Below are 26,377 nucleotides of genomic sequence, written 5' to 3' on the forward strand. Positions count from 1 at the left end.
TTAAACCTGTCCAGTCTGGATCACATGACATAAGTAAGGAGGCAGTTAAGAGAACAAAAGTTACTGTAGTTCTCAGAGGGTAAAATCTCAGTAAGTAGATAGATAGATAGATAGATAGATAGATAGATAGATAGATAGATAGATAGATAGATAGATAGATAGATAGATAGATAGATAGATAGATAGATAGATAGATAGATAGATAGATAGATAGATAGATAGATAGATAGATAGATAGATAGATAGATACTGTAGCTATGAGGATTTAGTCTTGAATGAGAAGGGTAGGTGAGAGGGGTTGTACCTTGAACTCACTGGTCAGCATGTTGTACCACATGACAGAGGCCCAGGCGCTGGGCAGCTGGCTAATGTTGGAGATGACCACAATGGGCAGGGACATTGTCTGGATCACACACACACACACACACACACACACACACACACACACACACACACACACACACACACACACACACACACACACACACACACACACACACACACACACACACACACACACACACACACACACACACACACACACACACACACACACACACACACACACGAAGTCAGATAGGAACATCAGTACAGACAGTCAGGATCCTTGGTGTGTATTACTAACAAATATTTCTGCCATGACAATAGTGTACAGATTGGTTACTGTTGTTCTGACCTCTAGTTCGACCTGGAGTCCTGGCTGACAGAGTTGAGTCTCAAAGCTAATAGAGTGGAGCTCCTCCGTCACTATGAGAGGACCCTGAGTTGACACACAGACGTACATCAATAAATATATATATATATGTATTACTATGACATTGCATAGTAATAGTTTTATACACCACAATCATCCTCACACCTGATGTGCTTTGCTTACCTCATTTGATCTGTTGCCTGTAACTTTCTGTTCCTTTAGTTGCTGGGGAAGAAAATAGTTGTAAATAATGTAAAGTAACCAAAAGAAGAAGAACAACATCAACAAAACGTAAAAACATGATTCTGAACAGCACACACGATATACTGTTACAGCAATCGGCAGGAGACTTGAACCCTGGTCGCCTGACCCAAGGCAAGAATGCTAACATCAAACCACTTTCGTAATGCTCTTATGAAAGCTAGGGTCATTACTAGGGTTACAAAGGGACAGTGTATTACAGAAAACCATGGGTTGGAACCTAAATTATTTTCCAATGACCTGTTCAGAGCAGAAGCCATATTTATTTTTGTTCTAAAGTAACGGTTCATATAGTTCCTTTTCGATCCTTTACTCTTCCTGTGAAGTCAACATTGTTTTTTCATTTAGTTCATTAATTTAATTAGCGCAAATAGAGCAGCTTGTTGTGGAATGGGTAAAATATTTGTTTACATGTTTAATTGGTCAGATAAGTGCAGGCATGAGATGCGACTGAAATGGCATGGGTGGGGAGAGAGTAAGAGAGGGGTGGACATGGAGGAAGCTTGGCTTGAAGCGCTGAACATCATGACATGATGTGAATTGGAATGTGTTTATAGGCTATTACTAGCATTATAACTTCACTGAATTACAGAACTATACAGTATAATAGACATTAGGAATATTTTTCTAACTTAAAAATAACATTTTTAACCGATTCTCAAGACTTGAAAATAACGGTTCTGTTCCGGAAAACTAGAGATCACTTTCGTTCCCGGTTCTTTTTCCGTTCCTGAGAAAATTCTGAACTTATTCGGTTTTGTCACGTCCTGGCCAGTATAAAGGTTAATTAGTATTGTAGTTTGGTCAGGACGTGGCAGAGGGTATTCGTTTTATGTGGTTCGGGGTGGTGTGTTTTGTTGAAGGGGCATTTGGTTTAAGTATTCCGGGGTTTTTGGGCACTGTTTGGTTTTCAGGTATTCTATGTTTAGTCTAGTATGTCTGTTTCTACGTTTGGTTAATTGGGGTTGGGACTCTCAGTTGAAGGCAGGTGTTGTCTATCTGCCTTTGATTGAGAGTCCCATATATTAGGGTGTGTTTGTGTTTGTTATTTGTGGGTGATTGTTCTGTGTTGAGCCTTATGCTTTGCCAGACTGTTTGTTGTTCGTTCGTTCTAGTGTTTTGTTATTTTGGTATTCATTTTGAAAATAAATAAACGTCAAGATGAGCCTGCACTTATCTGCTGCGTTTTGGTCCTCCTTCACCGACGACAACCGTGACAGGTTTTCGGGTTTTGTACCCTGAACCGGTTCCAACCCCAGCTGGAAACTTTTGAAGTTTACCAGTAAATTACCATAATTTTGGTAACTTTCAAGGTTTTATTTTCTAAGATGAAACCTATTTGTCATGTTAAAAAATATATATGATTTTTTTTGTGTGTGGGGGGGTTCTCTGGAATATTTTTAGCCATTTAGCAATTTTAGGAAGCTGGCTTTCGCTAGCACAGATAGGTTCCCAATCTCCAAACCTCATAGCTAGCTACCAAGAAACCATTTCAGGCTATCAATCAAGTTCGAGTAGCTAGCTTGTTTTACTATCTTAGCTGGCATGCCTGCTGGCAAGGTTGGTAGACTTTAGAAAAGCAAGCAATAACTAGATGAATAGAAGCATATTGTTTCATTTAAAAAAAATAACCACCTGAAAACTTTAGTTACATAGCATTAAGCATAATGATTATGACTCAGGAAAAAGCTGTTTTAGGTGTTTGAAAAATTATCTAACTTACAGACAGGGGGCATACTTTGTGGTGCATGACGCCCATGTAAGTGTCACGTCCTGACCATAGAGAGCTCGTATTTTTCTATGGTAGAGTAGGTCAGGGCATGACTGGGGGGGGTTTGCCTAGTTTATTTATTTCTATGTTTGGTTCTAGTTTATTTTTTCTATGTCAGGTTTTTGTCTAGTTTAAAGTTTCTATGTTGTGTTCTAGGTTCTTTTTTCTAGGTTGGGGTTTTCATATGATTCCCAATTAGAGGCAGCTGGTCATCATTGTCTCTAATTGGGGCTCATATTTAAGTTGTTGTTTTTCCCCACTAGTGTTTGTGGGAGATTGTTATGAGTTTATGCATGTAGCACCCCTTTGTCACGGTTTGTTGTTTTTGTTTATAGTTTATTGTCTGTCTTGCATAGTTTCACATAGAAATAAAGATTTGGAACGATACGCATGCTGTGCCTTGGTCTCTTTCATACGACACCCGTGACAGTAAGTCAATATGTCATTGTTGTAAATGTTTTGGCGCAAAACTGGTGGCAGTTGTGAAAAAAGTAAATAGTTGGAAAAGTTGCAGTTAATTGAAAATAATGAAAAATATGCTTTTTTTCTCATTAATTAGGCTATTTTCTCTTGAACCATATGGTCTATCCACTAGAAACTCATGGACACAGACATTAGACATCATTTTATACTATATATGAATAAACAATTGGAAAGTTACTAAATAATAAATTACCAAAGTTACCATAGATTACCTTTGATAAATTACCGGTAGCTTTGCAACCCTAGTCATTACAATATGAAGACTATATAACGCTATCATCATTGATGTACAGCAGGGGTCCCCAATTACATTCAGCCGCAGGATGATCTTTTCTTGAGCGGTTGGTTGGGAGGGCCAGAACATATTTATAAATAACTTGTACACTGCAAATTGATCACAAGAAGCCCAAACAGATATAGTATTTGACAAAAACATAATAATTTCAAACCTTGATTACATTATGATATTATCAAACATGCCTCCCTACTTATGCATGGGAATACTTGGGAACAGATTTCCTAAAACAAAATCACTTTCACTTTCACAGTATATCATATGTACAATATACAGTAAAAACATCTGAATGTGCCAGTTCATACCAGGTGTCTGAATTCTGCTGCCAAGCTTCCATTGGACTCCTCCATGTTCATAACCTTAGTGTTGGTTCCCAAGATGTTGAATTTCCGGACCCTGGAAATTACGTAAAATCAGAGGAAATGTAATGACTACTAACTAGGCTACTTCAGGTTTAAGGAGGATAACAGAGACCAAAACATTTCCTACCCTCTCACTGTGTTCTTCTCAGTGACGTCCCTAAAGAAATACAATACATCAGTGACTGAAGCTTTGACTCTTGCCATTGATAAAATATAACAATGTAATACAACTGATTAAATATAACATTAAGCAGTTCCCAAAGCCATATGTGTACACGTGTGTATGTATATGGCTCTGGTACATACTTCTCATTCACTTACTTGTCAAACACAGCTTTGACTTTGAGCTGGTAGTTGAACTCCTGGAGCTTCACCAGGAGTCTGGGGATATTATCGGGTGCAAGAGTATTATGATACCAATAAAGTAATCACAATGCAAGCCAAATGACTATCAGGAACTAATATGGATGGAAGAGTGTAGTGTTATGGTGTGGGTCTTAATTGAGGAGTTACAGCATGGATGGCTAACCAACACTCCTCTGGGTTTGCAGGCTTCTTCTAGCTACAAGTAACACAGTATTGCACATTGCGTTTGGAGTGTGTAGCGCTGGCACAATCACCTGATTTTGACAGTGAACTGCACCCCAGTCTTCAGCACCATGGGTCTTTGAGGGTGAGTGGGCATACAGGGCTGTCTCTCCACCACGATAGAGCTAAAAGACAGACGCCACAAAAACATTCTGTCAAACATCCGATAAGGACACTCCTATGGCACTCCACTAAAGCCTAGAGCAGGGATCATCAACTTCAGCTCGATTTCTTTCTTGAGTGGACAGTCGGAACATAATTACAAATAATTTGTAGACTGCTAATTGACCGCAAGAAGCCCAAAGGGATATAATATTTGACCAAAAGTATAATGTGGAAGGACCACCAGAGGGCAGGCTGCTCCCACGGACAGTAGCCCAGCATGTGAGTCAAGGTGATCAGAGGCAATTAAGCACAGCTGACGGTACTAATGAGCTATTCTCTTTCCCCTACAAGAGAGAGGAAGGAACCGTCAGAGAGGGGAGAAAGAAAAGAGTGTTTGCTTCTACAGAGGAGAGGACGTACCTTTCGGAAGGGAGAAGAAGGGGACACTCCACCTCTTGGGAATGGTCAACCTGGATCCGGACGACCACCCGAAGGGAGCTCTCCATGGAAGGACAGTGAAGGCGGTGACACACCCGTGATTTATGTTATAGTTTAAAGATACTCACCTTGTGTTCCTTGTTCTTGTGAAGAAGAAGATTTGTGTTTTCCTTGGGATATCATCATTGATTGTGTTGGAGTGTTTGAGAAGGAAAAATTACCTCAATAGAGAACTTTGTTCAATTAAGAAAACCTGCTCCTGACTCGTTTATCCCACCTTTCCGCTTTACAGCAACCTCCAAGTACTTGGTCCGCTCACATTGGTGGAGAATGCGGGCACTAGGTGGACGAGTGACACAGGGATAAGTGAGGAAAACAAAAATCTACCTGTAGACACAGAGGAACCCTTCAAGAAGGATGGATAACGCTCTACTACAACAGTTGATCACGGCCCAGCAGACAACCACAGAACTCATGCAACAACAGCTGAGCCGGCGAGAAGAACCGAGAGTAAAGCCGAGAGCGGCTGCTCACGCCATCATACCTCTCCTTTCAAAGGAAGATGATATTGAGGCTTTCATCATGACATTCGAAAGGATGGCCACCGTGGCCCCCCACAGAATGGGTCAGTGCGTTAGCTCCTCTTTTGACCAGGATAGCCCAGGAAGCCTACTCTGACCTGGACCCCTGCGAAGCTGCTAAGTATGGGCGAATAAAAACCGAGATTCTGTCCCGGTGCCAGCTGACCGCCCGAGATAGAGCTGTAAAGTTCCATCAATGGACCTATATGGCCGTCCAATGAAACAGTGGCTGGAGCCCGGGAAGGGAGTAGGACATGCCATAGAGACGCTCGTAGTGGACAAGATTTTGAGGGAATTACCCAGGGACTTAAAAAGGGTCGTGGGGCAAGCTAACCTGTTGTCAGCCGATGACATAGCCCAGGCTAAGGAAACATACCGATCTACATGGGAGTTGTTAAAAGGGGAAACGGAGGACCGAAAGGACTCTGCCAAGCCTGTTCCTTGACTAACCCCGGAGATTCCGGTTCGAATAGAAGGACAAGACGTGGTAGCCATTCTCGACTCGGGAAGTATGGTTACGTTAGTGGAGGAGCAGATGGTGACCACAGCAACACTGCTACCAGACTAAGTAGCCATGTCCTGTGTCCATGGAGACACCCACTATTACCCCACCATGAGTCTGTCCATTCTCAACCCGAAAGGAAGGTGTACAGTCAGGGCGGGGAAAGTACCCCAGCTGAAGGTGCCATTATTGATCGGGAGAGACTGTCCCCTATATAAGGAGCTTCGGCAGATGACGTTACGCATCGGACAACGGGGATCAGGTCTCTCTATCACACGCCAAGAGCCGGGCCACCGTAGGGGGGCAGGAAAGCAGAAGGAAAAAAAAGACCAAGTCCAAGCCCGAGGTAGTAGCCCTAAAAGGAAACAAAGCCTCAACCTCTGGAGCAGAGGACAAATACAGACTCAACGCCTCCGACAGCCATTCCAGGAAACCTCCAATAAAGACATCTGCGAAGGGTTATACACGACGGAGGAAGGAAGGAGCCACCAGAGGCTAAGGACTATATTTGAAGACCCATCAGAGGAGGGAACATGGAAGGGATTCTCCCCGGGCACCCCAGACGGGGATGGGGAACAACCTCCACACCCTTCTACCGAGGTCGACCTGCCCCAAGAATTAAAGGGACAGTTCGGTACCTCAGCATAGAGACGCAGACCTATGGGATGCCATGCGGAAGGTGAAGGTGATTGACGGGAGGAATGTCGACGGATCAGGTGAGCCCTCGCTTCCCAACTATGTAATCAGGCGGGCCTCTTGTATTGGGTCGTGCAACGAAGGGGTGAAAAACAGGAATTACTAATGGTGCCTAGACCATACAGGGATACTGTCCTACAGCTAGCCCATTCCCACGTCATAGGACACCTGGAACAGGACAAAACGATCGACAGAATCATGCAGAGGTTCCATTGGACCCGTGTCACCCGAGATGTGGCAAGGTATTGTAGGACGTGGATCAATGTCAGCGTACGGCCCCACGGCCACACCTGCATAATCCTTTGATTCCTCTCCCCATTATATAGACTCCCTTCGAACGCATAGCTATGCACCTCGTGGGACTCTTCCCGAAATCCGCCAGAGGACACGAGTACATCCTGGTTGTCGTAGATTATGCTACCCAGTTCCCAGAGGCCATACCCCTTCGCAACATATCGTCAAAGGGAATCGCCAAGAAATTGTTCATGCTGTTCTCCCGGGTGGGCCTTCCCAAGATGATACTAACCGACCAGGGAACCCCATTCATGTCCCGGTTGATGAAGGGCTTGTGTCGGTTATACCAGGTTCAACAGATACACACAAGCATATTCCATCCGCAGACAGACGGTTTGTGCGAACGCCTGAACAAAATGATTAAAAGCATGTTGAGAAGAGTGGTGTCCAGAGACGGGAAAAACTGGGAGATGCTTCTGCCCCACTTAATGTTTGTCCTGTGAGAAGTACCCCAGGCGTTTACTGGGTTCTCCTCAATGGAATTGCTCTACGGCAGGCCATGTCGAGGGATCCTCGACTTAGCCAAGGAGACATGGGAGGCCCAACTATGCCCGTTCCGGTCGACGATAGAACATGTTATACTGATGAGGGACCGCCTGTCGGCAGTCTGGCCCATAGTAAAGGAGCATATGGAGAAGGTGCAATGGACTCAAGGCCAGGCCGACCATAAGTCAGCGACACCCAGGGAGTTCACCGTGGGAGAGAAAGTGATGGTACTCGTGCCCACGGCCAAACACTGCTTGCTGGTGCAGTGGAGGGGGCCCTACGAGGTAATGGAAAGGGTCTCACCAGTCAATTACCTCATCAAGCAACCGGACAGGAAGAAGAAGGTCCAACTCTATCATATCAACCTGCTGAAGAAGTACCATGGGGGAGAGGAGGGTGTGGCTTTGATGGCCGTGGAGGAGTTCATCACCACCCTGGATTTGACGAAGGGATATTGGCAAGTGCCGGTGGCTCTGGAGGACCGCCCAAAGACTGCCTTTGCCACACTGGAAGGGCTTTTTCAGTATGTGAGGATGCCCTTCGGACTGCATGGGGCTTTGGCAACTTTCCAACGCCTCATGGATGCCATTCTACGGCCCCATCAAGAGTACGCGGCGGCGTACATAGACGATGTGGTCATCCATAGTGAGGACTGGGATAGCCACCTCCTGCGACTACGGTCGGTGCTCGTGAGCCTGGAGGCTACAGGGCTGATGACCAATCCAAAAAAATGCTGCCTGGATCTGTCCGACGCGGAATACTTGGGATACACCGTGGGGAACGGAAAATACGTCCACAGGCAGAAAAGACCAGGGCCATTCGTGACTGGCCCCGGCCCCAGACGAAGCGGGACGTCTGAGCCTTCTTGAGGACAACGGGATATTATTGCCGTTTCATCCCTGGGTATGCAACCATTGCCAACCCCCTCACAAACGTCATTAAGAAAAACCTGCCAAACCGTGTAGCGTGGAAGGACAAGACCGAATATGCCTTCCAGTTGCTAAAGGATAGCCTGTGCTCTGATCCCGTCCTGCAGGCTCCTGACTTCTCCCAAGAGCTCATTGTGCAGGTAGACGCCTCAGATACGGGGCTCGGAGACGTCCTAGCTCAGGGTGAAGGTGAAGCAGAGAGGCCTATTCTCTTTATAAGTATGAAGCTCAGTGATCGGGAACAGAGATATGCTACCACAGAGAAAGAGGCCCTAGTCATTAAGTGGGCCCTCAATTATCTCCGGTACTACCTACTCGTTACTGACCATGCTCCCCTCATGTGGATGGCCGGTAAGAGAAACAATAGCAGAATAGCCAGATGGTTTCTTGCTTAACCTGTTGGGGATAGGGGGCAGTATTTTCACGGCCAGATAAAAAAACGTACCCGATTTAATCTGATTATTACTCCTGCCCAGAAACTACAATATGCATATAATTATTAGCTTTGGATAGAAAACACTCCAAAGTTTCTAAAACTGTTTGAATGGTGTCTGTGAGTATAACAGAACTCATTTGGCAGGCCAAAACCTGAGAAGATTCCAAACAGGAAGTACCCTGTCTGACCATTTCTTGGCCTTCTTGATTATCTCTCTCCAATACAGGGGATCTCTGCTGTTACGTGACACTTCCTACGGCTCCCATGGGCTCTCAGAAGGCGGCAAAAAGCTGAATGACATAATTCCAGGCCCTGGCTGAAAAGCATTAGCGCATTTGCTAAGTGGTCTATCAGCGGACAATGGGACTCCATGTTTCTATTCTTTCGTCTTTGAACGGATACAACGACTCCCGGTCGGAATATTATCGCTTTTTTACGAGAAAAATAGCATAAAAATTGATTTTAAACAGCGGTTGACATGCTTTGAAGTACGGTAATGGAATATTTAGATTTTTTTTGTCACGAAATGCGTTGTGCTCGTAACCCTTCTTTACCATTCGGATAGTGTCTTCAACGCACGAACAAAACAGAGGATATTTGAACATAACTATGGATTATTTTGAACCAAACCAACATTTGTTATTGAAGTAGAAGTCCTGGGAGTGCATTCTGACGAAGACAGCAAAGGTAATAACATTTTTCTTATAGTAAATCTGACTTTGGTCAGGGCTAAACTTGGTCGGTGTCTAAATGGCTAGCCGTGATGGCTGGGCTATCTACTGACAATATTGCAAAATGTGCTTTCACCGAAAAGCTATTTTAAAATCGGACATGGCGAGTGCATAGAGGAGTTCTGTATCTATAATTCTTAAAATAATTGTTATGTTTTTTGTGAACGTTTATCGTGAGTAATTTAGTAAATCCACCGTAAGTTTGCGGGGGGTATGCTAGTTCTGAACGTCACATGCTAATGTAAAAAGCTGGTTTTTGATATAAATATGAAGTTGATTGAACAAAACATGCATGTATTGTATAACATAATGTCCTAGGGGTGTCATCTGATGAAGATCATCAAAGGTTAGTGCTGCATTTAGCTGTGGTTTGAATTTATGTGACTTTATATGCTAGCTTGAAAAATGGGTGTCTGATTATTCCTGGCTGGGTACTCTGCTGACATAATCTAATGTTTTGCTTTCGTTGTAAAGCCTTTTTGAAATCGGACAGTGTGGTTAGATAAAGGAGAGTCTTGTCTTTAAAATGGTGTAAAATAGTCATATGTTTGAAAAATTGAAGTTTTTGTATTTTTGAGGAATTTGTAATTCGCGCCACACCCATCATTGGCAATTGGAGCAGGTGTTCCGCTAGCGGAACGTCTAGATGTAAGAGGTTAATCTGGTTACTACTCCTGCCCAGTAACTAGAATATGCATATAATTAGTAGATTTGGATAGAAAACACTCTAAAGTTTCTAAAACTGTTTGAATGGTGTCTGTGAGTATAACAGAACTCATATGGCAGTCAAAACCCTGAGACAAATCCTAACAGGAAGTGGAAATCTGATGTGTGGAATCACTTTCAAGCCTTTGCCATTGAAACACACAGGGACTTATTAATCATTTAGCACTTCCTAAGGCTTCCACTAGATGTCAACAGTCTTTACAAAGTGGTTTGAGTCTTCTATGGTAGAAACTGACCCAAAGAGAGGCTTGGAATGTTGGTCACAGGGGGAGGGCCATTACTACTATGACGCGGGCGCCCATGGGAACACTTTTGTTCCGAAACGTTTAGTAAGACAATGCAATCGTCCGCCTTGAATATTATTGAAGCTCTGGTTGAAAAAGGCCCTAAAGATTTATGTTATACAACGTTTGACATGTTTGAATGAACGTAAATATATATTTTTTGCACATTCGTGACGACAAGTCCCGTGCGATTCAGTACATTATGAGTAGCCTTCACAACGCGCTAACAAGAAGGAACTATTGGGATAGAAATTATTAACTTTTTCAAACAAAACTACATTTGTTGTGGACCTGGGATTCCTGGAAGTGCCTTCTGATGAAGATAATCAAAGGTAAGGGAATATTTACAGTAGTATATTTGATTTTAGATGGTTCCAAGATGGCGCTAACATGTATCGTCTAGCCTATTTTTCTGAGCATACCACGTCGTTTATTGCAAAGTGTGATTTCCCAGTAAAGTTATTTTTAAATCTGGCAATGCGGTTGCATTCACGAGATGTTAATCTATAATTCTTTGAATGACAATATTACATTTTAACAATGTTTTCGAATAGTAATTTTGTAAATTGTAGCGCTAATTCACCAGAAGCATTTGAGGGAAAATATTTTCTGAACGTCACGCGCCGATGTAAAATGCTGTTTTTATATATAAATATGAACTTTATCGAACAGAAAATGCATGTATTGTGTAACATGATGTCCTAGGAGTGTCATCTGATGAAGATTGTCAAAGGTTAGTGCTGCATTTAGCTGTGTTTTGGGTATTTGTGATGCATGCTAGTTGCTTTGAAATTGGCAGTGTGATTTTTTTTTTGGCAGGGTACTCTCCTAACATAATCTAATGTTTTGCTTTTGCTGTAAAGCAACGTGGTTCGATTCAGGAGAGGTGTATCTATAAAATGGTGTAAAATAGTCATATGTTTGAGAAATTGAAGTTATAGCATTTATGAGGTATTTGTATTTCGCGCGACGCGATTCCACTGGCTGTTGACCAGGGTGGGACCCTCGCCCAGACAGGTTAACAACCGTTATCGTTCCATGTCATCTACAGGGCTGGATCGAGGAACGGGAATGCGGACGCGCTGTCCCGACGTGACCAAGACGGCACGTCTGGTGCCCGGCTCTCCGGTCCGGTCCTAAGGGGGGAGGTATGTGGAAGGACCACCAGGGGGCAGGCAGCTCCAGTGGACAGTTGCCCAGCCCAGCATGTGAGTCAAGGTGGTCAGAGGCAATTAAGCACAGCTGACGGTACTAATGAGCAATTCTCTTTCCCCTACAAGAGAGAGGAGGGAACCGGCAGAGAGGGGAGAAAGAAAAGAGTGTTTGAGAGTTTCTACAGAGGAGAGGACGTACCTTTCGGAAGGGAGAAGAATGGGACATTCCACCTCTTGGGAATGGTCACCACGGATCTGGACGACCACCCGAAGCTAGCTCTCCACGGGAGGATCATGAAGGCGGTCACACACCCGTGATTTATGTTATAGTTTAAAGATACTCACCTTGTGTTCCTTGTTCTTGTGAAGACGAAGATTCAATTAAGAAAACCTGCTCCTGACTCGTTTGTTCTACCTTTCCTCTTTTGAGCAAACTCCAAGTACTTGGTCCACTCACAGTAATCATTTCAAACATTGCTTACATTTGTATACGATCACGTGTCTCTCTATGTGTGGGAATACTTGGGAACAGATGAACAAAATAAAAATCAGTTGGAGCTGATTTCATGGTATTTTTACAGTCTTCTGTATGTCCAACAATGATAATCTTTTTTCTTTTTTTTTTACCTAGTAATAATAATTTTTTTGCTTAGAAAACTTGCGGGAGCAAATAAAACCACCTGCGGGCCGCCAGTTGGGGAACAGAGCCTAGAGTCGAGACATTAACACTGGGAGCTGACTCAAGTCTTCAGGTCTCAGGCAAAGTTAACTACCATTCAGTGAGTGAATACATGTGTATGTGTATGTGATCCCTACAGGAACATAAACACATAGTAGGTGTCATAGAGCGGATCTCACTTGACAATGAGGTACTTGAACAGGGTGAGAGCGCGTTCCTCCAGAGCGCTTTTGCCCTGAGTGATGGGGTCATTCTCGTACGTGTACTTCTGTTCCAGCTCCTGGAGCTTCTTCAGCTGCTGACGCACCTGCTGTAAGCCCTCTGCCACAGCAGTGAACCTGCATACAGACAAAACAAACAAACACACACCACACACACAGTGAATGAGGGTTGAAAATATTGCTGCTGAAAGTATTTGAACAAAGTTTAATATAAGGGTTCGGATATGAACTGGGCCTAGGGCTAGGGGCTAAAGCTAACATGGACTAGAGGCAGGGCTGACCAGATTTGTAGCTGGTCCAAACAGGCGTTAGGCGGACCACCGATGCAAGCTATCTGCTGTCTGTGCTTCCACTCAGGTACCTCCACTGTCACCAGGTTGAACTGGATCTGCTCGGCCAAGCACAGGATGTCAGAAATCTGATTCACCACCACCTATAGGTCGGGAGAAACAAACATCAGTCTAACCATACAGTGTACACACTCATGCAAGAACGCACGTGCACACACATTCCTACCCCTCTGGTTATGTTGAGTTTGATGAACATCTTTCTGATGACAATCTCCTCTTCGCGGATCTCTTTCCGTACCGCCTGTAACTGTGCCATCCCATTCACCTCTTGTTCCACTGACAATGACAGAATCAACATTTACATAGCGGTAAGCATTCACAATACGATAGTATAAGAAACATCTGGAATTTCACAGCACAGATGCTTCAGCCTGGAAACTAGTTTTAGTACAGTAGGAGTGAGATATGTTTTACAGTGCCTTCACATTGGCTAAAGCATATACAGATATGGCACCAATCTAATCTTTTCTCCCAGACCCAGGCTATTGAAAGAGACTAGGACCAGGCTAACTCCTACAGTACCTCGGCTCTGCAGGGTCTTCTTCTTAAAGTCGTGTTCATCCTGTAGGTCCTCCAGTGACTTAATCTCATGCTCTGCATCCTGAAGAGGGCAGAAGTCACACATTTGAATGGTCATGTCTCATGATGGTGTTTGTGAAAAACATTTTCTACCCCTTTCGTAGGCTGTTCAACTGGTTATTGCTCATGTAGAATGACAAGACAATGGGCGGTGTCGTGGTAGGGTGCATGATAATAAATCCACATCACCAGTGACACATGATATTGTCCAAATGACCGCACCTGAACTCGGTTCCTCAGGTCTTTAACGTTGTTGTCCAGCTCCTTCTGTTTATCCAACACCATGTTGTTTGGTGTGGACCCCACGTTATCCTGACAAAAAAAATTCACAAACATTTGGTCTGGTTTCACACTCAGGTCACACTGAAATGCTCCGTCTGTTGCAGCAATAATCGAACATACAAATACAATATCAAAGGCAGTTTAACCAATTTCTTTTTTATATCTATGCTGCTAAGAAATGTGCTGAAATATTAATTCTCCATGCAATAGCAACTTTTCTAAGAAGATGCATCATAATCACAATTCAGAACATGTGCACACACACACACACTACAACAGAAATACTCACAGAGTTCCATTAAGCAGTATGCAAAAGACAAGATCAGTGTCTCACCTCTTTTTTGATGATGGAGGCCAGGATCTTCTTCTCCTCTTTCAGACAGTTACAGATTATCATGGCCATCTGCAAAGGGTATTCCTGGAAGTGGTCCTGGGAAAAGTTTCTCAACTTTACATTTTACAATTTAAAGTTGACTTTGGTGTTCCTCAAGGATGCGTTAAAGGACCACTGTTCTTTCCTGCTCATAAACTCAAACAATGAAATGGTTACTTACTGGCTTAGAGAACCTAAGATTGTCTAACCTTACTCTGATTAGGACGGCTGACTCATTACATTAGCTTGAAACATTGTTGAAGCCCTTAATCCTTATTGGCCCTGATCTGACATTAAAACAAATCTTCAGAGTACCATTCTTTCTTATAAGAATCAAAACACCAGTCTAATAGAACAATACTCAATACTCAGCGCCTGAGTGTTTCCCTTATGTCAGTCCTTACAAATTAATTCAGAGTTCGACCCTGGCCTTACCTGCAGGTTGCGTTTAATCTTGCGTATATTGTGTTGCAACAGGAAGTTGTTCTCCAGGGCGAAGCGGCTGTACTGAATGTCCAATTGGGCCAGGAGGTCATGGAAACGGACCGCTGCAAGAGAAACGCTGGTGGCCACCATGTCCCTGAAGGGGGTCAACCAAAAGGACTTAAAAATTGTCATCCTTTGAAATGAAAGCAACCAGCCCACGGAACACAGTAATTGCAAAAACGACTAGCTGGAGTCATCTGAGCAGTTGGCTTCTGAGCCCTCACCCGCAAGTGACTGAATGCTGATATACTTGGTTCTGACTCGCTACAGGCTGTCCGGCAAGAATGGTACGGATGCATCTCAGTCCAGGAATTGTATTAATCTTTATCACCACCACACATAGTAATCACATACACAATCTTCTTTTACACTAGGAATGAACTTGTGGTTATCGCGGATGCACTGCCAAACACTTCTAGTAAAACACACTGATAACTTGGTCGGCCGCCAAATTTGCTATAACCACTCTGAGCTAGAGTGGGCAGGGCCAGAGTCCAAATGCGGGCACGATGATTGGCACAAAGGAATTACTTTTTTTTGCAGTAATTTGTGAGGTGAAAGTTGTGAGGTGAAAAAGGTCAACAAACTTACACCAACGACAACTAACATTTCAAGTAGTCCACAACCTTTACAAGCATGTTACTTTTACTTTCAGTTTTCTTATTACAGTAGTTGGCGCAGGCTTTCTCGATCTAGGTTAAAAAGGCCAAACAAAGCACAATACATCATGAGAGCAGTTGCACCACAGCCTTCAAATGCATCTACACATACTGACTGTGTAAACTACACACCACTTGGCAGTCTGTTGCTTACTGCAGCTCACTCACCAGTCATGGCTCTCTATCCAGGCACTGAGGTACTGGCGGATCTCCATAGGGAAAGTATCATCATACAGCTGGTCCACCTGCTCCAGGTACTTGGAGTCTAGCTGCTGCAGCTGGAACCACTGGGCCATCTAGAAACCAGGGACAGGGAATGGCAATCAGTGTTTTCCTGTATCATTCCATAGGCACCTCAGTATGGAGGTCAGAGGATAACCAGTATAGTGGGAAACACAGTACAATATGTAGCCTACTAACTGTTGCATGCCATATTTATTGCCAACTGCACATACAGGCTGCATTGTAATCCTTTGCACAGGTCAAACTGTGTTTACTTTCAGATGCTGTGATCAAATCGTCACCACGTCCACGTATGACTACAGCCATGTACACCAGGGTTGGGCTCAGTTCGATTTTCATGTCCGAAAATTCAGGAAGGAATTGAAATATCGTCACCGAAAACAATGGGTAATTTTTAATTAATTAATTGAATTTCAATTTACTTCTTGAATTGAAAACTAAATTGAGAACTCTGACGTACTATTAGTCAGCTATAAGCTTCTTTAGTCTTTGGAGGGTTGAGGAAGAGAGGTAGCTACTCTATAGTAGGCTACTGCTGGGTAAGACCAAAGTTGCTTAACAGGATCCTGCCAGAATAGGTTTTATGTGACATTCTCTTTGTATTACATTCTGTGTAACTCAGTGAATGGGTATAGTTTAATTAAACTAGGGTTTGTAGGCTGAAATCAAATTGAAGTGCATTTCACTTTTCCTGAAATATCACATATTGATTTGTGCAGCAGCATGTCCCGTGTAGACTGATGGTGTAGAAATGTGATCTAAAAAGCAGCACAACAGTGTGCCTTATGATGGTGAACCTGGCTGAGAAATGAATTAGTGGAGCTGTTGCCATCTTGGGTATTTCATACAGAGGTAAAGTAGGTTTTATATCAGACATTCAACAACCATTCACCATTAGCCTATTTAAACGTTGACAACAATTTCCATTCCTCTCAGATTACTACACTTAATAAAAATATAAACGCAACATGTAAAGTGTTGATCCCATGTTTCATGAGCTGAAATAAAAGATCCCAGAAATGTTACATATGCACAAAAAGCTTATTTCTCTCAAATGTTATGTACTAATTTGTTTATATCGCTGTTAGTGAGCATTCCTCCTTTGCCAAGATAATCCTTCCACCTGACAATTGTGGCATATCAAGAAGCTGATTAAACAGCATGATCATTACACAGATACACTTTGTACCATGGAACCATAAATGGCCACTCTAAAATGTAGTTTTGTCACACAACACAATGCCACAGATGTCTCAAGTTTTGAGGGAGCATGGAATTGGCATGCTGACTGCAGGAATGTCCACCAGAGCTGTTGCCAGAGAATTTTATGTTCATTTCTCTACCATGAGCCGTCTCCAACGTCCTGTCCTGCAGCTCAGATCAGAAGGATGACTGCATCTTTGACACAGCATGATTATTAACTTGACCATGCTTAAAGACACAGTATATTCAATGTCTGATTTCTTATTGTTACCCATCTACCAATCACTGCCCTTCTTTATGAGGCTTTCGAAAAGCTCCCTGGTCTTTATACTTGAATCTGTGCTTGAAATTCAAGACTTGACTGAGGGACCTTACATATGGTGTTTGTATGAAGGACAAAGGAAATGGAAGGTGTAGAGATTCAAATGTTGGTTTGGTCCAAAATAATCCATCGTTATATCCAAATAGCGGCGTTTTGTTCGTGTGAAGTGTCACGTAACAGCAGAGATCCACTGTAATGGATAGAGATAATCAAGAAGGGCAAGAAATTGTCAGACAGGCCACTTCCTGCATGGAATCTTCTCAGGTTTTGGCCTGCCATATGAGTTCTGTTATACTCACAGACACCATTCAAACAGTTTTAGAAACTTTAGGGTGTTTTCTATCCAAAGCCAATAATTATATGCATATTCTAGTTACTGGGCTGGAGTAGTAACCACATTAAATCGGGTACGTTTTTTATCCAGCCGTGTCAATACTGCCCCCTAGCCCTAACAGGTTAAGAAGATTTATTAAAGGTCTTACTCACATCGCCTGCGGAGAGAGTGATCACACAGTCGTCCAGAACAGCTTTTGCTCTCATGCATGTTTCAGTGTTACATGCCTCAAAGCGAGCATCGAAGCTATTTAGCTCGTCTGGTAGGCTCGTGTCACTGGGCAGCTCTCGGCTGTGCTTCCCTTTGTAGTCTGTAATAGTTTGCAAAACATGCAAGCCGGTGTAGTACTATTCAATTTTAGTCCTGTATTGACGCCTTGCCTGTTTGATGGTTCGTCGGAGGGCATAGCAGGATTTCTTATAAGCTTCCGGGTTAGAGTCCCGCTCCTTGAAAGCGGCAGCTCTACCCTTTAGCTCAGTGCGAATGTTGCCTGTAAATCCATGGCTTCTGGTTGGGGTATGTACGCACAGTCACTGTGGGGACGACATCCTCGATGCACTTATTGATAAGTGACTGATGTGATGTACTCTTCAATGCCATCGGAAGAATCCCAGAACATACAGTGCCTTGCGAAAGTATTCGGCCCCCTTGAACTTTTCGACCTTTTGCCACATTTCAGGCTTCAAACATAAAGATATAAAACTGTAATTTTTTGTGAAGAATCAACAACAAGTGGGACACAATCATGAAGTGGAACGAAATTTATTGGATATTTCAAACTTTTTTAACAAATAAAAAACGGAAAAATTGGGCGTGCAAAATTATTCAGCCCCCTTAAGTTAATACTTTGTAGCGCCACCTTTTGCTGCGAGTACAGCTGTAAGTCGCTTGGGGTATGTCTCTATCAGTTTTGCACATCGAGAGACTGACATTTTTGCCCATTCCTCCTTGCAAAACAGCTCGAGCTCAGTGAGGTTGGATGGAGAGCGTTTGTGAACAGCAGTTTTCAGTTCTTTCCACAGATTCTCGATTGGATTCAGGTCTGGACTTTGACTTAGCCATTCTAACACCTGGATATGTTTATTTGTGAACCATTCCATTGTAGATTTTGCTTTATGTTTTGGATCATTGTCTTGTTGGAAGACAAATCTCCGTCCCAGTCTCAGGTCTTTTGCAGACTCCATCAGGTTTTCTTCCAGAATGGTCCTGTATTTGGCTCCATCCATCTTCCCATCAATTTTAACCATCTTCCCTGCCCCTGCTGAAGAAAAGCAGGCCCAAACCATGATGCTGCCACCACCATGTTTGACAGTGGGGATGGTGTGTTCAGGGTGATGAGCTGTGTTGCTTTTACGCCAAACATAACGTTTTGCATTGTTGCCAAAAAGTTCGATTTTGGTTTCATCTGACCAGAGCACCTTCTTCCACATGTTTGGTGTGTCTCCCAGGTGGCTAGTGGCAAACTTTAAACAACACTTTTTATGGATATCTTTAAGAAATGGCTTTCTTCTTGCCACTCTTCCATAAAGGCCAGATTTGTGCAGTATACGACTGATTGTTGTCCTATGGACAGAGTCTCCCACCTCAGCTGTAGATCTCTGCAGTTCATCCAGAGTGATCATGGGCCTCTTGGCTGCATCTCTGATCAGTCTTCTCCTTGTATGAGCTGAAAGTTTAGAGGGACGGCCGGGTCTTCGTAGATTTGCAGTGGTCTGATACTCCTTCCATTTCAATATTATCGCTTGCACAGTGCTCCTTGGGATGTCCAAATCCGGCTTTAAACTTCTCCACAACAGTATCTCGGACCTGCCTGGTGTGTTCCTTGTTCTTCATGATGCTCTCTGCGCTTTAAACGGACCTCTGAGACTATCACAGAGCAGGTGCATTTATACGGACTTGATTACACACAGGTGGATTCTATTTATCATCATTAGTCATTTAGGTCAACATTGGATCATTCAGAGATCCTCACTGAACTTCTGGAGAGAGTTTGCTGCACTGAAAGTAAAGGGGCTGAATAATTTTGCACGGACAATTTTTCAGTTTTTTATTTGTTAAAAAAGTTTGAAATATCCAATCAATTTTGTTCCACTTCATAATTGTGACCACTTGTTGTTGATTCTTCACAAAAAATTACAGTTTTATATCTTTATGTTTGAAACCTGAAATGTGGCAAAAGGTCGAAAAGTTCAAGGGGGCCGAATACTTTAGCAAGGCACTGTATTCCAGTCTGTGCTAGCAAAACAGTCCTGTAGTTTAGCATCTGCTTCATCTGACCACTTTTTTATAGATAGTCACTGGTGCTTCCTGCTTTAATGTTTGCTTGTAAGCAGGAATCAGGATCGAATTATGGTCAGATTTGCCAAATGGAGGGCGAGGGAGAGCTTTTTATATGTCTCCGTGTGTGGAGTAAAGGTGATCTAGAATATTTTTCACTCTGGTTGCACATTTAACATGCTGATAGAAATTGGGTCAAACTGATTTAAGTTTCCCTGCATTAAAGTCCCCCCCCACTAGGAGCGCCGCCTCTGGATGAGCATTTTCCTGTTTGCTTATGGCGGTATACAGCTCATTTCTGTGTGGTTTTAGTGCCAGCATCGGTCTGTGGTGGCATGTAGACAGCTATGAAAAATACAGATGAAAACTCTCTAGGTAGATAGTGTGGTCTATAGCTTATCATGGGATACTCTTCCTCAGGCGAGCAAAGCCTCGAGACTTCCTTAGATATTGTGCATCAGCTGTTGTTTACATATATGCATAGACCCCCGCCCTGTGTCTTACCAGAGGCTGTTCTATCCTGCCGATAGAGTGTATAACCCACCAGCTGTATGTTCTTAATGTCGTCGTTCAGCCATGATATTACAGTTTTTATGCTTTCAGTTCGTCCCATTTATTTTCCAGCATTTGAACGTTAGCTAGCAGGACGGAAGGCAAAGGCAGATTAGCCACTCGTCGCCTGATCCTCACAAGGCACCCCAATCTTTTAACGCAATTAGTACAGAGAGGTGTGCTCTCCACCTCTGCTAGGCAATTAGCAATTATTATTAGTTCTTCAGTCTCCCCTGGTTTCTCAGTGGCAGCTGTAAACGGCGGTTGTGTCAATGGCGGTTTTGTTGCAAACTTAGACCGCCACCGAAACAAAGACGGTTCTGCCGAGTTGTTATGGGAAGTTATTTGAGAAAGGGCTCCACACCACTCTCTCACTTGAGTATCTTACCTAGTTATTTAGAGATGATCTAGTTTTGCTCTTTTATAGTTTTGTCAAATTTGTGTATATTTTCTATACCTGTTCTCACCTCTCACTGAACACTGCCCGCCCCTTGGCTGCTACCCTTTAATTTATGTACTCTGCGCGCACAACCCATGTGGAATTCCGGGTCTCTGGCAGCATTTGGAACTGCCAATCTGTGGTCAAGAACGCTGAGTTCACCTCAGCCTATGCTTCCCTTCAGTCCCTTGACTTTTTGGCCCTGATGGAGACATGGATCACCCCAGAGAACACTGCTACTCCAGCTGGTCTTTCTTCAACTCACTATGTTTTCTCTCATAGTCCAAGAGCATCTGGTTGTTGCGGTGGTGGCACAGGTCTACTCATTTGACAGCATGGAGATTTTCTCTTTTCTCCCTCTCTCACCTGTCCATCTCCTCATTTGAATTCCATGCTATCACTGTAACTTGTCCCCTCAAACGTAACATTATTGTCATCTATCGCCCACCAGGTGCCCTTGGAGAGTTCCTCAATAAGCTTGACACCTTGATAAACTAATTTCCTGACGATGGCTCACCACTCTTCGTACTTGGCGACTTCAACCTCCCGACATCTGCCTTTGATTCATTTCTTCCAACTCTCTCTTTCCCCTCCTTGCCTCTTTTGACCTCACCCTTTCCCAATATCTTCCAACTCACAAGGCAGGCAATATGCTTTACCTCACCTTTATTTGAGGCTGCTCGCCTACTAATCTCACTGCAACCCCCCTACAGGTCTCTTGATCATTACTTTGTTTCCTTTTCTGTCTCCCTTTCCTCCAACCCTAATCACTCAGCCCCTACTCAGATGGTCATGCGCCTTTACAATCTTTGCTCTCTCTCTCCCACTACTCTCTCCTCTCCTATCCTATCATCTCTTCCTTCTGCTAAATCCTTCTGTCTCCTGATTCTGCCTCTTTGACTCTACTTTCCTCCCTTTACGCTTCCTATGACTCGCACTGTCCCCTTTCCTCCCGGCCGGCTCGGCCCTCCCCTCCTACTCCGTGGCCGAGTAACTCATTGCGAGCTTACAAAACAGGGCTGCGGGCAGCTGAGCGAAAAGGGAGGAAAACTAAACTTCTGAAGGACCTATCATCCTTTCACTCCCTCCTCTATACCTTCTCTTTCTCTGTATCCTTTGCTAAAGCCACTTTCTTACCCTAGGAAACTATTTTACACCTTCTCCCCCCTGCTTAATCCTCCACCTCCCTCTCTGCGGACGACTTTGTAAACCACTTTGAAAAAAGGTTGACGACATCCACTACTCATTCACTCAGCCTATTGAGTCCACTGGTCTCACTCACACAGAACTACCCTACGCCTCTCTCCTTTGTTCTCATCCTCTATCCGTTGCCTTTGACACAGTGAACCATCAGATTCTCCTCTCCACCTTCTCAAGGCTGGGCCTCTCAGGCTATGCCCTATTGGATTGCATCATACCTGGCAGGCCGCTCCTACCAAGTGACGTGGAGAGGATCTGTGTCTGCCCCACATACTCTTACTACTGGTGGCCCCATGACTTGGTTCTAGGCCCGCTCCTCTTCTCTCTATACAACAAGTCACTCGGCTCCATCATATCCTCAAATGGTCTCTCCAATCATTGCTTTGTGGATGACATTCAACTACTTTTCTCCTTCCCCCCTTCTGACACCCAGGTGATGACACACATCTCTGCGAGCCTGGCAAATATCTCAACTTGGATGTCGGCCCACCACTTCAAGCTCAACCTCGACAAGACAGAACTGCTCTTCTTCCCGCGGAAGGCCTACCTGCTCAAAAAACACTCTCCATCACAGTTGACAACTCCGCAGTGTCACCCTTCCAGAGTGCAAAGAACCTTAGCGTGACCCTGGACAACACCCTGTTGGTCTCTGCAAACATCAAAGCACTGACCCGCTCCTGCAGGTTCATGCTCTACAACATCCATAGAGTACGACCCTACCTCACACAGGAAGCAGCGCAGGTCCTAATCCAGGCACTTGTCCTGTCCCATCTGGACTACTGCAACTCGCTGTTAGCTGGGCTCCCCACTTGTGCAATCAAACTGCTGCAACATATCCAGAATGCAGCAGCCCACCTGGTTCTCAACCTTCCCAAGTTCTGTCATGTCACCCCGCTCCTCCGCACACTCCACTAGCTTCCAGTTGAAGCTCACATCCAAGAGGAACTGCCCCTCCCTACCTTCAGGCTACACCCCACCCCGCTCAGCCCAGGCCAAGCATTTCTCTGTCCTGGCACCCTAATAGCGGAACCAGCTTCCCCCTGAATCATAGACAGCAGAGTCCCTGCCCATCTTCCAAAAACATCTGAAACCCTACCTATTCAAACCAGGATCTTAAATAATATTTATACAGATGAAGTCGGAAGTATACATACACCTTAACCAACTATATTTAAACTCAGTTTTCACAATTCCTGACATTTAATCCTAGTAAAAATTCCCTGTCTTAGGTCAGTTAGGATCACCACTTTATTTTAAGAATGTTAAATGTCAGAAAAATAGTAGAGAATTATTTATTTCAGCTTTTATTTCTTTCATCACATTCCAAGTGTGTCAAAAGTTTACATACACTCAATTAGTATTTGGTAGCATTGCCTTTAAATTGTTTAACTTGGGTCAAACGTTTTGGGTAGCCTTCCACAAGCTTCCCACAATAAGTTGGGTAAACTTTGGCCCATTCCTCCTGACAGAGCTGGTGTAACTGAGTCAGGTTTGTAGGCCTCCTTCATGGCACACGCCTTTTCAGTTCTGCCCACAAAATGTCTATAGGAATGAGGTCAGGGCTTTGTGATTGCCACTCCAATACCTTGACTTTGTTGTCCTTAAGCCATTTTGCCACAACTTCAGCTTGCAAGCCTCCCCCTTTTTCCTCCAAACATAATGTTGGTCATTATGGCCAAACAGTTCTATTTTTGTTTCATCAGACCAGAGGACATTTCTCCAGAAAGTATGATCTTTGTCCCCATGTGCAGTTGCAAACCATAGTCTGGCTTTTTTATGGTGGTTTTGGAGCAGTAGCTTCTTCCTTGCTGAGCGGCCTTTCAGGTTATGTCGATATAGGACTTGTTTTACTGTGGATATAGATACTTTCGTACCTGTTTCCTCCAGCATCTTCACAAGGTACTTTGCTGTTGTTCTTGGATTGATTTTCACTTTTCGCACCAAAGTACGTTCATCTCTAGGAGACAGAATGCGTCTCCTTCCTGAGTAGTGTGACGGCTGCGTGACGGCTGTTTGTACAGATGAACGTGGTACCTTCAAGCGTTTGGAAATTACTCCCAAGGATGAACCAGACCTGTGGAGGTCTACAATTGTGGAGGTCTTGGCTGATTCTTTTGATTTTCCCATGATGTCAAGCAAAGAGTTTTAAGGTAGGCCTTGAAATACATCCACAAGTACACCTCCAATTGGCTCAAATGATGTCAATTAGCCTATCAGAAGCTTTTAAAGCCATGACATCATTTTCTGGAATTTTCTAAGCTGTTTAAAGGCACAGTCAACTTAGTGCATGTAAACTTCTGACCCACAGGAATTGTGATACAGTGAAATAATCTGTCTGTAAACAATTGTTGGAAAAATTACTTGTGTCATGCACAAATAATGTCCTAACCGACTTGCCAAATCTATAGTTTGTTAACAAGAAATTTGAGGAGTAGTTGAAAAACAAGTTTTAATGACTCCAACCTAAGTGTATGTAAACTTCCGACTTCATTAAGTAGTATATATATATATGTGTGTGTGTGTGTGTGTGTGTGTGTGTTATATACATACACACACACACATAACCGTTCTAAATTTTGGGGTTGCTTAGAAATGTCTTTTAAAGAAAAGCACATTTTTTGTCCATTCAAATAACATCATATTGATCAGAAATACAATGTAGACATTGCTAATGTTGTAAATGACTATTGTAGCTGGAAACGTGTCATTTTATGGAATATCTACAATTGGCGTACAGAGGCCCATTTTCAGCAACCATCACTCCTGTGTTCCAATGGCACATTGTGTTAGCTAATGCAAGTTTATCATTTTAAAAGGCTAATTGATCATTAGAAAACCATTTTGAAATTACTTTAGCACAGCTGAAATCTATTGTGTTGATTAAAGAAGCAATAAACTGGCCTTCTTTAGACTAGTTTAGCATCTGGAGCATCAGCATTTGTGAGTTCGATTACAGGCTCAAAATGTCCAGAAACAAATAACTTTCTTCTGAAACTCATCAGTCTATTCTTGTTCTGAGAAATTAAGGACATTCCATGCGAGAAATTGCCAAGAAACTGAAGATCTCGTACAACGCTGTGTACTACTCCCTTCACAGAACAGAGCAAACTGGCTCTAACCAGAATAGAAAGAGCAGTGGGAGGCCCCGGGGCACAACTGAGCAAGAAGACAAGTACATTAGAGTGTCTAGTTTGAGAAACAGACACCTCACAAGTCCTCACCTGACAGCTTCATTAAATAGTACCCGCAAAACACCAGTCTCAACTTCAACAGTGAAGAGGCGACTCCGGGATACTGGCCTTCTAGGCAGAGTTCCTCTGTCCAGTGTCTGTTCTTTTGCCCATCGTCATCTTTTATTTTTATTGGCCAGTCTGAGATATGGCTTTTTCTTTGCAACTTTTCCTAGAAGGAATAACCTTAATAACACACTTGTATGCCATCTGTAAATACGAATACAATTGTTAAATTACGAGCCTAGTTGGTTTAGCCACAGAAAAAGTCAGCAACCTTCATGCTAGCCATGATTAGCTGAGATAATGAGTGGGCTGGACATGTTGAGAGATGAGTTCGGATTGGTCTGCCATATAGCACGCTTCTGTCTATTTGAGTTGCTTAGTATGTGTAGGTAATCCTGTCTAACGTGGCTTTAAAAAAATATTGCTTAGTAGAACTGCATAAGTGTTGCTCTCAACTTTCTGGAGGACCAAGTTCTGAAATCAGTGGAATTAGAGTATGGCGAAAACACCTGTCTCTGGATTAAATCTTCAAGCTAAGGGCAACCATGGCATCCGTGACAGGGAGAAGAGTCCAACCATGATGTATACGGGTAAGATAGTGTAGCTAGCTACATTTTCAGTTATTACGTTTCTAATTTTGACAAAGTTGTTTTCATTTGAAGTTAAAGTGTACTGTTAGCTAGCTAATGTTAGCTGGCTGGCTCGCTAGCTAACGTTACTTGTATGATCTTATTAGCCGTATCTCAGAGCCATTTGTTTTCAAATCAAATCAAAGTTTATTTGTCACATGCGCCGAATACAACAGGTGTAGACCTTACAGTGAAATGCTTACTTACAGGCTCTAACCAATAGTGCGAAAAAAAGGTGTGTGTGTGTGTGTGTGTGTGTGTGTAGGTAAGTAAAGAAATAAAACAACAGTAAAAATACATTTGAAAATAAGAGTAGCAAGGCTATATACAGGCACCGGTTAGTCAGGCTTATTGAGGTATGGTTAAAGTGACTATGCATATATGATGAACAGAGAGTAGCAGTAGCTTAAAAAGAGGGTTTGGCAGGTGGTGGGACACAATGCTTTGCTTGTTATAGCTTAATGTTAGCTAGCTAACATTGAACCCGGTTGTTTAGC

General features: G+C 43.3%; 1 protein-coding gene across 3 annotated transcripts in view; it reads right to left on the bottom strand.

The window, feature by feature from the left end:
* The window catches only part of stat1b (signal transducer and activator of transcription 1b), a 37,484-nt gene that overhangs the window by 8,014 nt on the left and 3,093 nt on the right, over positions 1–26,377 (bottom strand). For 2 of the 3 annotated variants that reach the window (XM_074112239.2, XM_074112241.2), the window contains exons 2-16: positions 15,614–15,741; positions 14,736–14,880; positions 14,262–14,357; positions 13,868–13,957; positions 13,589–13,667; positions 13,233–13,342; positions 12,998–13,149; positions 12,675–12,833; positions 4,487–4,579; positions 4,188–4,247; positions 3,994–4,023; positions 3,810–3,900; positions 878–919; positions 677–760; positions 305–403 (exon numbers count right to left, since the gene is read on the bottom strand). In XM_074112239.2, the coding sequence (XP_073968340.1) occupies positions 305–403; positions 677–760; positions 878–919; positions 3,810–3,900; positions 3,994–4,023; positions 4,188–4,247; positions 4,487–4,579; positions 12,675–12,833; positions 12,998–13,149; positions 13,233–13,342; positions 13,589–13,667; positions 13,868–13,957; positions 14,262–14,357; positions 14,736–14,880; positions 15,614–15,741 (1,458 nt within the window). Of the gene's footprint in view, positions 1–304; positions 404–676; positions 761–877; positions 920–3,809; positions 3,901–3,993; positions 4,024–4,187; positions 4,248–4,486; positions 4,580–12,674; positions 12,834–12,997; positions 13,150–13,232; positions 13,343–13,588; positions 13,668–13,867; positions 13,958–14,261; positions 14,358–14,735; positions 14,881–15,613; positions 15,742–15,942; positions 16,021–26,377 lie in introns of those variants that run through there. The other variant, XM_074112240.2, reaches the window with a different exon arrangement.

This window comes from Salmo salar, chromosome 21 (assembly GCF_965601325.2).
Source record: "Salmo salar chromosome 21, fSalSal1, whole genome shotgun sequence".
In the NCBI taxonomy this organism is placed as follows: Eukaryota; Metazoa; Chordata; class Actinopteri; order Salmoniformes; family Salmonidae; genus Salmo; species Salmo salar.